General features: G+C 39.3%; 2 protein-coding genes across 2 annotated transcripts in view; both read left to right on the top strand.

Annotated features, from left to right (window-relative positions):
* LOC101304896 (topless-related protein 3-like) overlaps positions 1–3274 on the top strand; it is a 12517-nt gene extending 9243 nt beyond the window's left edge. The window contains exons 10-21 of the mRNA XM_004304829.1: positions 10–134; positions 279–417; positions 540–649; positions 819–891; positions 976–1049; positions 1135–1230; positions 1307–1399; positions 1685–1815; positions 1954–2200; positions 2280–2438; positions 2532–2618; positions 3206–3274. Coding sequence (XP_004304877.1) covers positions 10–134; positions 279–417; positions 540–649; positions 819–891; positions 976–1049; positions 1135–1230; positions 1307–1399; positions 1685–1815; positions 1954–2200; positions 2280–2438; positions 2532–2618; positions 3206–3274 — 1403 coding nt within the window. The remainder of the gene's footprint in view (positions 1–9; positions 135–278; positions 418–539; positions 650–818; positions 892–975; positions 1050–1134; positions 1231–1306; positions 1400–1684; positions 1816–1953; positions 2201–2279; positions 2439–2531; positions 2619–3205) is intronic.
* A 3222-nt stretch (positions 3275–6496) lies between these two features.
* On the top strand, positions 6497–9786 carry LOC101296496. Its single transcript, XM_004302215.1, has 5 exons — positions 6497–6863; positions 7404–7525; positions 7634–7724; positions 7963–8163; positions 9085–9786. The coding sequence occupies exons 1-5, from the start codon at positions 6574–6576 to the stop codon at positions 9539–9541; spliced, it is 1161 nt and encodes a 386-aa protein (XP_004302263.1). The 5' UTR covers positions 6497–6573; the 3' UTR covers positions 9542–9786.
* The last annotated feature ends 1569 nt before the right edge of the window (positions 9787–11355 follow it).

Genomic DNA, 11355 nt, shown 5'->3' with positions numbered 1-11355 from the left:
ATTTGACAGTTGCAAGTCTAAAGCGGCCAAGAACAACTCCGGCAACTGTTAGTGAGGTTGGTCCTTCAATTACTGGTTTTACCGCCATTGACCGAATGGCGGAAGAACTAGAACACTCTCGATATAATGTAGAGGTAATCTATACAATGCTCTGAGAACTGCTAGTTTAGAATACTTGTTGCAGTCCTTTCTTTCTTTTACGCATCCTAAGTATGATGATAGTGTTCATTTAGCAATTAGTACTGATGTTAGTTTTCTTGTCCTGCTTTACTTAATAGGGTACTTCTCAAACTTCTACACAGCTTCGAACTTCTTGGTTGGCGAAGAACCTGCCAAAAAACGTGGCTTATAGCTTCCATCAAGGATCTAAAGTCACAAGCATGGAATTTCATCCTAATCAGCATACATTGCTTCTTGGTAAGATGGTTTGCATTTTTAACATTTCACTACGTAATTTGCTACTACAATCCTCTTTATTAGGTAGACTCTCCCCTGGGAAGTCCCATCAAATTCTACTGACTTTATTGCTTGCGGAACAGTTGGTGCTAGAAACGGTGAATTTAGTATATGGGAACTGAAATCGCAGCAGAGAGTGGCTTCGGAGCCATTCAAGATATGGGATACGGCAGCAACTTCATTGGAACTACAGGTGGTCCTCTTTTAGTTACTGTATAAGATTCGGCTTGGTATAAAATTCTTGTTTCAGTGTTAATACAATGCCTTGTCAGGGAAGCACTTCTGTGAGTTGTAAATTTGTTAGAGTATGATGTGTAGGGATTTGAAGTGAACTTTTTTTCACGGTTTACATTTTTATACAGGGCACACTTTCCAATGAAGACGCATGTATATCTGTTAGCCGTGTTACATGGAGTCCAGATGGGAACTATTTTGGTATGTAATTAAGTACAGTTCTGAAATTGACATTATTCCTGAACATCTTGTGTGTATATATATCTCATTGTTTTACTGCTCCAGGAGTTGCATATACTAGAAATTTGATTCATTTGTATGCTCATTCTGGAATCAATGAGATATGCCAGTGTTTGGAGGTACATTTCATCTCTAGTTCTTCAGATTGACCAAGATGGCTAAGCTTGTAAGTGCTACTTGACTTGCATCTCTTTCTGGTTGCAGATTAACGCTCATGATGGTCGTGTCAATGACTTGGCTTTCGATCATCGGGATAAAGAACTGTATCTTATAACATGTGGAGATGACAAGGTTATAAAGGTAGATTCAGAGTTCTCATCACAAGACACAATTTAGATTTACAATATTTCCCAATTAACTAAATGAGGTGAAACAGGTATGGGATATAGCGGGACAAAACTTGTATAACTTTGTTGGTCATGAAGCGCCGGTCTATTCAGTCTGTCCTCATCATAACAAGAACTTTCAGGCATGTTTTGGAGAATGATAAAGAATTTGTGTTTTAATTTACTCCCTATTTTTTTGTTTTCTCATTTACTTGATTTCTAGAATTTAGAAGCAACTCATTCTCAAAAAGAAAAAAAAGAAAAAATTGAATTTAGAAGCAACTTACCTTTCTATATGAACAGGCAAGTTTGAAGTGCTTAGATTTAATGGTTAAAGGGTCTTAAACATTTTGATGCTCGACATCTCTGCCCTCCTACCTTGTCATCTACATTTTCTCCATCACCACGTGTTGTCTTTTGATTTTCAGTTTATATTTTCGACTTCTATTGATGGGAAGATAAGGACCTGGATGTATGACAATGAGGGTCCTATATCTGGCTGTGATGCTCCTGGAAACTGGTGCACAACGTTAATTTTCAAGTCGGATGGTAGTAGCCGGTATGAAACATTTAAGAGATGGACCTATATGAATTGAGAATTTAGTAAACTGCTATTTCTTCTTCTGCTATAACTTAGGACAGTGCATGGTTTATTTTAGAGTACTTTGAAACATCAGATTGTTTTTGTCATTTGCAGAATGTTCTCTTGCGGAACTAGTAAAGAGGGAGACACTTTTCTAGTTCAATGGAGTGCAAATAATGGAATAGTTGATGATGAAGCCAAAAGGAAAATTTATTCTGGGTTTACTGAGAAATCTGCAAGGATTGCCCATTTTGACATAACGAATCAGTTTTTGGCTGTGGGTGAAGATAGCCAGATAAAGTATTGGCATATGGACCATGACGACGTTCTAACTAGCACAAATGTAGAGGGTGGACTGCCGGTAGTATTTTGTTAAAATTTCTAGCTAAATTCTGGAACTCCTTTGGTTGATGCTGATATTATCATTTTATATGTTTCAGAGTCGGCCTCGCTTGAGATTCAACAAGGAAGGAAGTCTTCTTGCTGTCACAACGGCAAACGAGGGATTCATGATACTTGCAAATGGAACTGGACGCATAAGAGTAGGATTACCTTATTCCGATAAACTGAGAGTTCCAATTGAATCCATTGTAAACAAGGTTCCTGTGATTTACTTGGCACTTTGTCTTCTTACTATCAACCCTATTACATCCTCACATCTTGATTGACCTTTTTTGTTTGTGTCTAAACAGGAAGCTGGCTCATCTTTGGGTGCAAATGTCAATGAGGACAATGGGAAATCTGAAAGGAGCTCTCCTGCTAGGCCTAGTACATCTCATGTTAGTTATTGTGATTAGATATCTTAGTGTTCTGATTATGGGGGGGCGGGGGTTTGGATATCTTCGTGTTCTGCTAGACCTTTGTTGATCTCTTCTTATGTTGATTTACTATTCTATCTGTTCCTAGCTAATGCTCCTTCCGTTTTTGAAGAACTAAAGCTCTGGAACTCAAACCTAAACCAGCTGTGTACTCATACACTAAAGGTCAGAATTCCAAAAACCATGCCACAAACAATTCCACTTGGGGTTTTCACCTATGACAGGAACTAGAAGAGTGCATCCAGCGTCGCTTGAACCTTAAATACTACACACACAAAAAAAGACAGTGCGTAAGAAAAACATTATTACAGACATGTAGAGAGAATCAAGATATTAGAAGCAGAACTGCAGAAGCACTAAAGTTGAGACTATACAAGGTAAAATCTTCAAAACATAACATTGTGAACATAATTGACATACCATTGTGTCTTCCCAACCGAAATCATTCTCCATGATAATGTTATCAAGAGGATATAAGCAAAATCTTAACTCTATCCATCTGCCTTCCTATGACATATTTTTGATAATCCCCTTTATCTTCGTCATAGATAATAGCAGCGCAGCCAGTTCGCTACAAGACAACTGCACGTAACTTTCCAGGAACAATGCACTTTTGAATGCACGATTCATGCCAATTTGCATGCTGAAAACCCCAGTAATTAGTGGACCTTGAGTAAGACTGGTCTTTCACATCCCTAATTGTTGCTTCGATTCAATATCTTCTGCAACAAGTAGGACAAGCTTAACTTATACAAGCGCCCTGCAATGCCAAAAACAGAAGGGCGCCATAAACTTATAGTTCATCTAATTTCAATACCTTCAGGTGTAAAGTCTGATAGACATACAGAAGCATAGGCAAAGAGACAATACTACATCAGCTTAATCATACCAAAATGCATACTTGTATGCAAATCCAGGACTATCAGACAGATCATTTACTTCAGTGTATGTGGAAAATTTAGGCTTTAAGTGGACCTTATACGTTCATGAGTTATATATCTGTAACTATAACATTTGATCCCTATAGATTAATGTATATTATACTAATTTTAGAAACAATCAAGCATCAGGTTGATCTTCTCCAGTGTTTTCAGACATTAAAGTTATGTTTCGGATAGATTAACTGTGGTTGAGAAGGAATAGGCCCTATCAATCAAGTAATTGTATGAAAAGTTGAATGACTTGAGAGACTCCATTGTGTCAAGCTTGCAGGGTCGATGCCAGAGGTCATTGTTGGCACACAGAGCAAATAGAAATAATGAAGGTTCATACTTCATACAAAACACACACACATTCATTTTGAATCAATCAAAGTAACATATATCAGATTGAAGTTGCTTACGGCTTTATCAAGTCGAATATCTACTGATCAAAATGACTACACCTTTTCAACTCAGTATCTTGTTGGCTTTGGTGCCTATCCTTCTATGGTAGAGATATTTTGCACGGTATGAATGCATGGTGTTTATGGTTTGTGTATTCATGGTGGTTATTATGCATGGTAATTGATGCATAGTTAAGTGCATGTATTGGACATAAATACATGGTGAAGTTGATGCATTGAGAATAAATGCATGTGTAATTCATGATGTGCCTCTTAGCCTTCCTAGGGAGTTAAAGAGGGAGATTGAAGGTTGGTTCATGAATGGTCTTCCCATGGGGAGTTCTCCCTCTCTTGTTGTTGTTGTTCTAGAATAGCAAATGACCTCTCTCTCTCTCTCTCTATATAGGCCAATGACCTTTAGACTTACTCCATCAATGCTCATTCATGAACCAACCATTCATCTTCCTCATTGGCCTATATATAGAGAAGTTGTAGAAGATAGAGGAGTTGTGCCAAAGGGCGTATATAGCTCTAGGGTGTTATGTTCAAGGGCGTGTATAGCTCTTGGGAGTTGTGTTCAAGGGTGTGTACGCTCTTGGGGTAGAGTGATCTTCTAGGTTAATTGAGAGAGGGTGTATAATGGGGTATCCTTTTAGATGCAAAGGCTCGGGTTTGGTATAAACTTGAGTGGTGTATCTTGTACTTGTGTTATTCTCTCATAGTGAAGATGAAAGCTCTCCGAGGACGTAGGCAAGGAAATTGGCCGAACCTCGTTAAATCTTATTGTCTTTTTGACTTGGTTGTTTATTTCTTCTTTCCATCTCTAGTACTTGCATGGCGGGAGGATTAATTTTCTAACACATCCCTTCCTTCTTCTTAGCCTCGTTTCTTCTCTTCTTCTTCTTCCTCCTCTTATGAAACCCAAACACAAAGTCGCTTCACAAACCAAAACCCAAAGCTCCAACAAAACCCACTTCACTAAAACAATAAAGGAAGCAAATTTCAGGGTCTAGTTTGAAGGTGGGTACCTAAGACCGCCAGAATTGCCATGTCTTCAGCCTTCTTTGTTGCCATTGCAACCAGCGAGAAAGCTCAAGTCGTTGCGCGCTTTTGATGTTTTGTTGAATGCTAAAACCTTGATGAAAAGTCTGAATTGCCCCCACGTATCCTATTATTTACAGGTACGTATCCGACTCGTAATCAGTTGTTTCTGGCCTTTTTAGGCCTTCTATGGCCACACCAGAGCATACCCCGTGTCTTATAAATTCATAATCTGTTTTTAAAAACGCTAGAAACGTGTCGAAAATAACCGGAAACGCGTCGGAAACATCTAGAAACGTATTCGTAAATAAATTAGATCCTGGGGGCAATAATGACTTTTCAACCTAAGAGGTTTAATGATTCTGCATGCTAACACCAGGGTGAGAAGTCTGAATTGCCCCCACGTATCCAATTATTTACGGATACGTATCCAACTCGTATCTGGCTGTTTTTGGCCACTTTTGGCCTTTTCGGTCATTCCAGAGTGTACCATATGCTACGCAAGTTCAAAATCTGTTCTCGGAATTGCTAGAAACGTGTCGGCAACGGCCGAAAACGCATTCGTAAATAAATTGGATCCTGGGAGCAATGCTGACTTTCCATCTTAGTGTTCGATGTTTTTGCAGAATGCTAACACTAGGAGTGAAAAGTCTGAATTACCCCCACGTATCAAATTATTTACACATATGTACCCGACCTTATCCGACGCGTATCCAGCAATTGTAAGCAATTTCCGACCATACTGGAGCATACCCGGTGCCTTGTAGTTTCAGAATCTGTTCTCGGAAATGCCGGAAACACGTCAGAAACGGCCGAAAACGTCTCAGAAACGTTAGGAAACGTATCCGTAAAGACTTTTTACCTTAGTGTTCCGATGTTGAATGCTAACACCAAGAGTGAAAAGTTTGCATTGCCCCCACGTATCCTTTTATTTACGACTTTGTATCCGACTGTTTATGGCCGTTTTAGGCCTTTTCCGGCCATACTAGAGCGTACCCGCCTACCCGGTGCGTTGTAGGTTCATAATCACCCGGTGCCTTGAAGGTTCATAATATATTCTTGAAAACGTCGGAAACGCGTCTGAAACGTCCGGAAACATATCCGTAAATAAATTAGATTATGGGGACAATAATGACATTTTTGGCATTTTCGGCCATTCCAGAGTGTACCATGTGCTACGTAGGTTCAAAATTGGTTCTCAGAAACGCTGAAAACCACCAAAAACTCATCGGAAACATCCGGAAATGTATCCACAAATAAATTAGACCGTGCTGGTAATAATGACATTCATTACGACACCGTTAAAAATTAATATCTGTAGGAAAAAATTAATAATACGAAGAAAAAAAAATTGTTGATCAATACGACACCGTTTGGCACATTCCTCAAATCCTCGTTTTGGCGAAGGACCCCCATCAATTTTGCTCCGAGATATATAGAGGCAAAATCCTATTTCAACATTTAAATCACATCCCTCTTGTAGGGTTAGGGTGTTTCTTCTGCACTCAAATCCCTAAACTCCTGCTTTCAATTCCCCTTGTTCTCGCTGCAATGGCGAACCGCACGGATCCGTCGGCGAAGAACATAAGGGGCACGAACCCCCAGAACCTGATCGAGAAGATCGTACGGACCAAGATATACAACAACACCTATTGGAAGGAGCAGTGCTTCGGATTGACGGCGGAGACGCTTGTGGACAAGGCCATGGAGCTCGACCACATCGGCGGGACCTTCGGCGGTAACCGGAAGCCGACGCCGTTCATGTGCCTTGTGATGAAGATGCTCCAGATCCAACCGGAGAAGGAAATCGTCATCGAGTTTATTAAGAACGACGACTACAAGTGAGTATTTGTGTCTAATTTGATGGTTAATTGTTGTTAACTTGTGTTGAAACTTGATTATGTGGTTGCTAATTTGGTTGGGATAGAGCTAATTGAAATTGAGACTAATAGTCTGGAGTTTAGTATCTTCTATTGGTGAAGTTCAATGCTTTAAGTACTGTACTAGAGAAAGAAACAAGTTGAAATTGGAGAATTTGGGATGTGAATATGTATTGGAGTATGAAATGAGTGTACTTTTGATTGATTAGGAAGATGTGATTCGTGCTAGGTGGAGGTAGAGGAGAAAGAGGAGAAGTAATGGGGTTTCGGGTCTTCTTTACTTTAAACTAGAAAGGGAAATTGGTGTATTGTTTGTTTAGAGAGGTCTTACAGATTGGGATGCTCTCGCTGCTTTTCGTAGTGTTCTGTTCTGTTTGAAGTAGCCCGTATGATTCTTGGTGCTGAATATGGTTTAGTTGTTAGATTTTGTGTTGCTGTTTACACTCTGTTACACTTTTTTGGTTCAATGTGATTTAACACTTTTATTTACTTGGGTTTCAGATATGTCCGGGTGCTTGGTGCATTTTACTTGCGGATTACAGGCAGCGATACTGATGTTTACCAGTACCTTGAGCCTTTGTACAATGACTATCGGAAGTTGAGGAGTAAATTGGCTGACGGACGTAAGTTATGATCGCCCTGATTACTTGTTTATATTTAGTATATAACTTTTCTTTATCATTGGTCAGTTTACATTCACGCTAACTCAAGTTTGGTTTTCATTGTCTCAGGTTTCTCATTGACTCATGTGGATGAGCTTATTGATGATCTTTTGACAAAAGACTACTCATGTGACATTGCCATGCCAAGAATTAAGAAAAGGTGATTATCTGTTGCAATGAGTTTTTCTATATCACCCCTTTTATTATTGTTTGTGTTTCCTTTTATCTTCTTGAACTGTATAGTTATCCCACCTACCTTGATGTTCTAATTGCATCTGTTCCTTTCTACTTATTTTTCATGCTACCTTCGTTCCTATCCTAGGTTTATAAGAGGATATATTGTGTTTGTACAATTTTGAAGTTTGTGTTTGTAATTTCATCTCTGTATTGAAACACAGGTGGACTCTCGAATCACTTGGTTTGTTGGAACCTAGAAAAAGTGCTTTGGAGGAGGACTTTGAGGAGGAGGAGGAAGAGAAAGAGGAGAACGATCAGCTTAATGGAATGGATGATGAAGGCCATGATAAGGAGTATTACCGTGGCCGAAGTCCTGAAAGGGAAAGAGACAGGGATAGAAGACGTGACAGGGACCGATACAGGTACTTAGCTTGTTTTTGGTTTCTGATTTGTTATCTTAAACATAGTAGTAATGATTTTATTAATTTATTTATTAATTTTATGGTTCTTGATCTGAACTTCCTATTTAGTATTTACTGTTAGTAATTTTGACCCAATAGGTACAGTATAACTATATACTCCATAAATTGTGATGCTTCACTGAAAATATCTAATTTGGTATTGGTACTTAGAATCTGGTGTCTGTTTCTCCCAGTTTAGATGAAAGGTTGGTTGATACCTTTTGTATGTTTGTATGTCTCATTTAGGTTGGTTGGGTTCTGTGAGTGAATGGTATATTCAGGGATTTTCAGGTCATATAGAATTTGCGTTTTCTGAATTATAAGCATAAGAAAAGTGGCATACAGCAACTGTCTTCAGTACTAAACTGTCTACTTCTTCTTCTTCTTGAATGAACCGACTTTCTTTGAGTTCCTTTGTGTCTAGTGAACCAATCTTGTAGTTGTGTGCAAAGTGGAAGCTGTTGCCTAACAAGTTCATATGTTATCGATATGAATTCAACCTAGTACATTCATATGTCATTGAAGTTTCTACCATGGCATTTCAAGCCAGTGGTGACATATAATGGCTTCCTATATTGATGTCTTTGATCCTGCCAGGTTTCTCTGCACTGGCAGTGTGCAGATGAGAAGTATGATGGATCACACAGTTTTCCGTTTTCCCTAATGTAGTTTCCCTGTCTTTTGTGGCTCTTTATTTTATAGCCAACTTTCAAGTATAGATTGTGATTTATGTATATCTAACATTGCAAGTTCTTTTAAAGTTTATCTGTAAAGGCGTTTAATTAGTTATGTTTTTGTGGTTGGTATGTTGTATTTTTGCCATGCTTTCATTTGTACCCGTCAACTTTAAACTGACACTGTTTTCTTTCCCCCTTTTTACAGGGATCGTGATTATGACAGAGAATATGACAGGGATAGAGACTATGACAGAGAACGTGGACGTGGGAGAGAAAGAGATAGGAACAGGGAGAGGGACCGGGACCGGGACAGATATAGACTGAGAGATGAAAAGGATTATGGCCGTGACAGGGATCGGGAGTGGGATGGTAGGGAGCGTGAGAGGCGAGACAGGGATCGTGGCAGGAGGAGGAGCCATTCGAGGAGCCGAAGTAGGAGTAGGGAGCACAAGGATCGTGATGGTGGGGATCACCGCAAGAGACATGCCCGCAGCATCAGTCCTAGGAGGCGCGATGGGCCTGATGATGGCACTCGTGAGGAGCCAAGGAAGAAGAAAGAGAAGAAGGAGAAGAAGGCTGATGGCACAGACCATCCTGATCCTGAGATTGCTGAAGCCAACAGGCTCCGAGCATCTCTTGGTTTGAAGCCCCTTAATGTCTGACATTCTTATTGACAACTGGTTCATGTTAAAATGTATGCATTTGAGCTCTCTTCGGATTTGTGGCTTTCAACAGCTTGTGTTTTCAGTATCTGATGTACATCACTATAAGCGGTACCCAAGCATCCTGATATAACTTGATGATTATGCAGGCTTGTCTATGAAATTCTATGTATTCCATAGGGTCACCTATCCTGTGCTTAACTGGTTACAGTACTTATAGATTTTACTTTATGTTTTAGTTGAGCAAGTGCAATCTCTCATCAAATCAAAAACGCACTGAAACAACAGCAAGTATGCAACTTCTTTACTGTAAACAAAAGTTTAGAAGCCATCTACTGAAGAAGGTAAAATCATAGAACATCACTTGACAAAATTTCATTTTGATCATAGTGAAGGCTACCCGATCTGCACTTGCCTCCCATCAGAATCCTCTTCTTGCATAGTTCATACTCGCTACTGCTATCTTCTCGCTTTGAATCTTCCTCCAAAGTCTCCTTAGTTTTCATCTTCCTTGCTCTCATGCACGACATTGCCATCCTAAGCTTCCTGCAATTGGACAGCATAGGTTTTGGTAGAACCCGAACCAGATGACCTGAACTCTCTTGTTTCCCAACGTCATGAACTCCAGTAGTGTCAGTTTTGCTTCTCATCAACTTCTTCAGGCTTTTCTTTTTGGTGAGGAAACTCAACAAAGGTATACGCACTTTCAGAGTCCTCAGCTTGCTCCCATTTTCACCAGCCTCGTTGGATTTGGAGGACTTGTACTTGGAAAATGGATTGGTGAATACAAGACTGACTTTCCTTACACATTTCTTGTTGTTATGATCTCCATGATGATGAGCAACTCTCTTTTGCATGGTGTTCACTAGTAACTTGGGGAGCTTGATTCGTATTTTTGGCTGTTTTTTCATCCTGATGCTGATGAAGTTTGATAATGGAGATCTAGTCCTGCGGCACTCCATTGCAATAAGGATATGAACGACAAGAAGAAGATCAATAACGACAGAGTAGCTTATAGGTTGTTGAATGAAGTAGAAAGTGGGTTTGAGAAATGAGGGAATAGTTGGGACTTGGGAGACGTGGGTGCGTGGATATAGGAGTTACTTAGTCTCTGCTACAAACCTTGACCAATACTTATCCACCCCTTAATTCATCAGTATCTACTCGTATAATCCGATGTAATTTTGGAAAATAAAATAAAAATCCAAGTCCAGGTGGAAATTCTTGAACAAATCAAGTATCCATAGAGAAGAGAAAGAAACTAACTATGCACGTTGAATTGGCTTGAAAATCAAAACCCAGAATACAGAGAAAACATAACAATACAAACTCTTAAAGACAATACTTCACTATTTATAATTACTGTTTTTTTCTTCTTTCAAAAGTTATAACTAGTCATTTACAAACTCGGATTCCTTATGGTCACTTCCTCGTAACTTTATCAAGATCAACTTTGATGACTTAGTGTAAATTATTTTGTTGCTGGATGTTTTATTTTAAGAGACAATGAAGGAAGAGTCTGTGAGATCCGACATTGCTTGAAGGAAAGGAGTGATGCGCCTTATATTTGCAAACACACATCCTCATAGTGAGATGAGTTTCCGATTAGGAACCCAATAACAAAATCGTGAGGGTGAAGGCTAATGACAAACAATATCTTGTTATGCAGACTGATATCAGAGTCGTTTCGATGAGTTAATTTAAACAACTCAAATACTACAACGAGTCTGTTGTGAATCAAACTTATGATCTCTCACATACAAGGTGAGACTTATATCACTAAACCAAATGATACCAGGCAATCCCACGAATTT

The sequence above is a fragment of the Fragaria vesca genome, linkage group LG6, assembly GCF_000184155.1.
Source record: "Fragaria vesca subsp. vesca linkage group LG6, FraVesHawaii_1.0, whole genome shotgun sequence".
NCBI classification, from domain to species: Eukaryota; Viridiplantae; Streptophyta; class Magnoliopsida; order Rosales; family Rosaceae; genus Fragaria; species Fragaria vesca.
Note: the sequence above shows the minus strand (reverse complement) of the source record. Positions and strands in the feature narration are given on the sequence as shown.

What these genes read in the sequence shown, in the direction of transcription:
- LOC101296496 (XM_004302215.1), top strand. Translation starts at nt 6,574, where the DNA reads ATGGCGAACCGCACGGATCCGTCGGCGAAGAACATAAGGGGCACGAAC. An exon ending in ATGCCAAGAATTAAGAAAAG is followed by an intron (nt 7,725 to 7,962) that starts GTGATTATCTGT and finishes ATTGAAACACAG; the next exon opens with GTGGACTCTCGAATCACTTG. An exon ending in CGTGACAGGGACCGATACAG is followed by an intron (nt 8,164 to 9,084) that starts GTACTTAGCTTG and finishes CCCTTTTTACAG; the next exon opens with GGATCGTGATTATGACAGAG.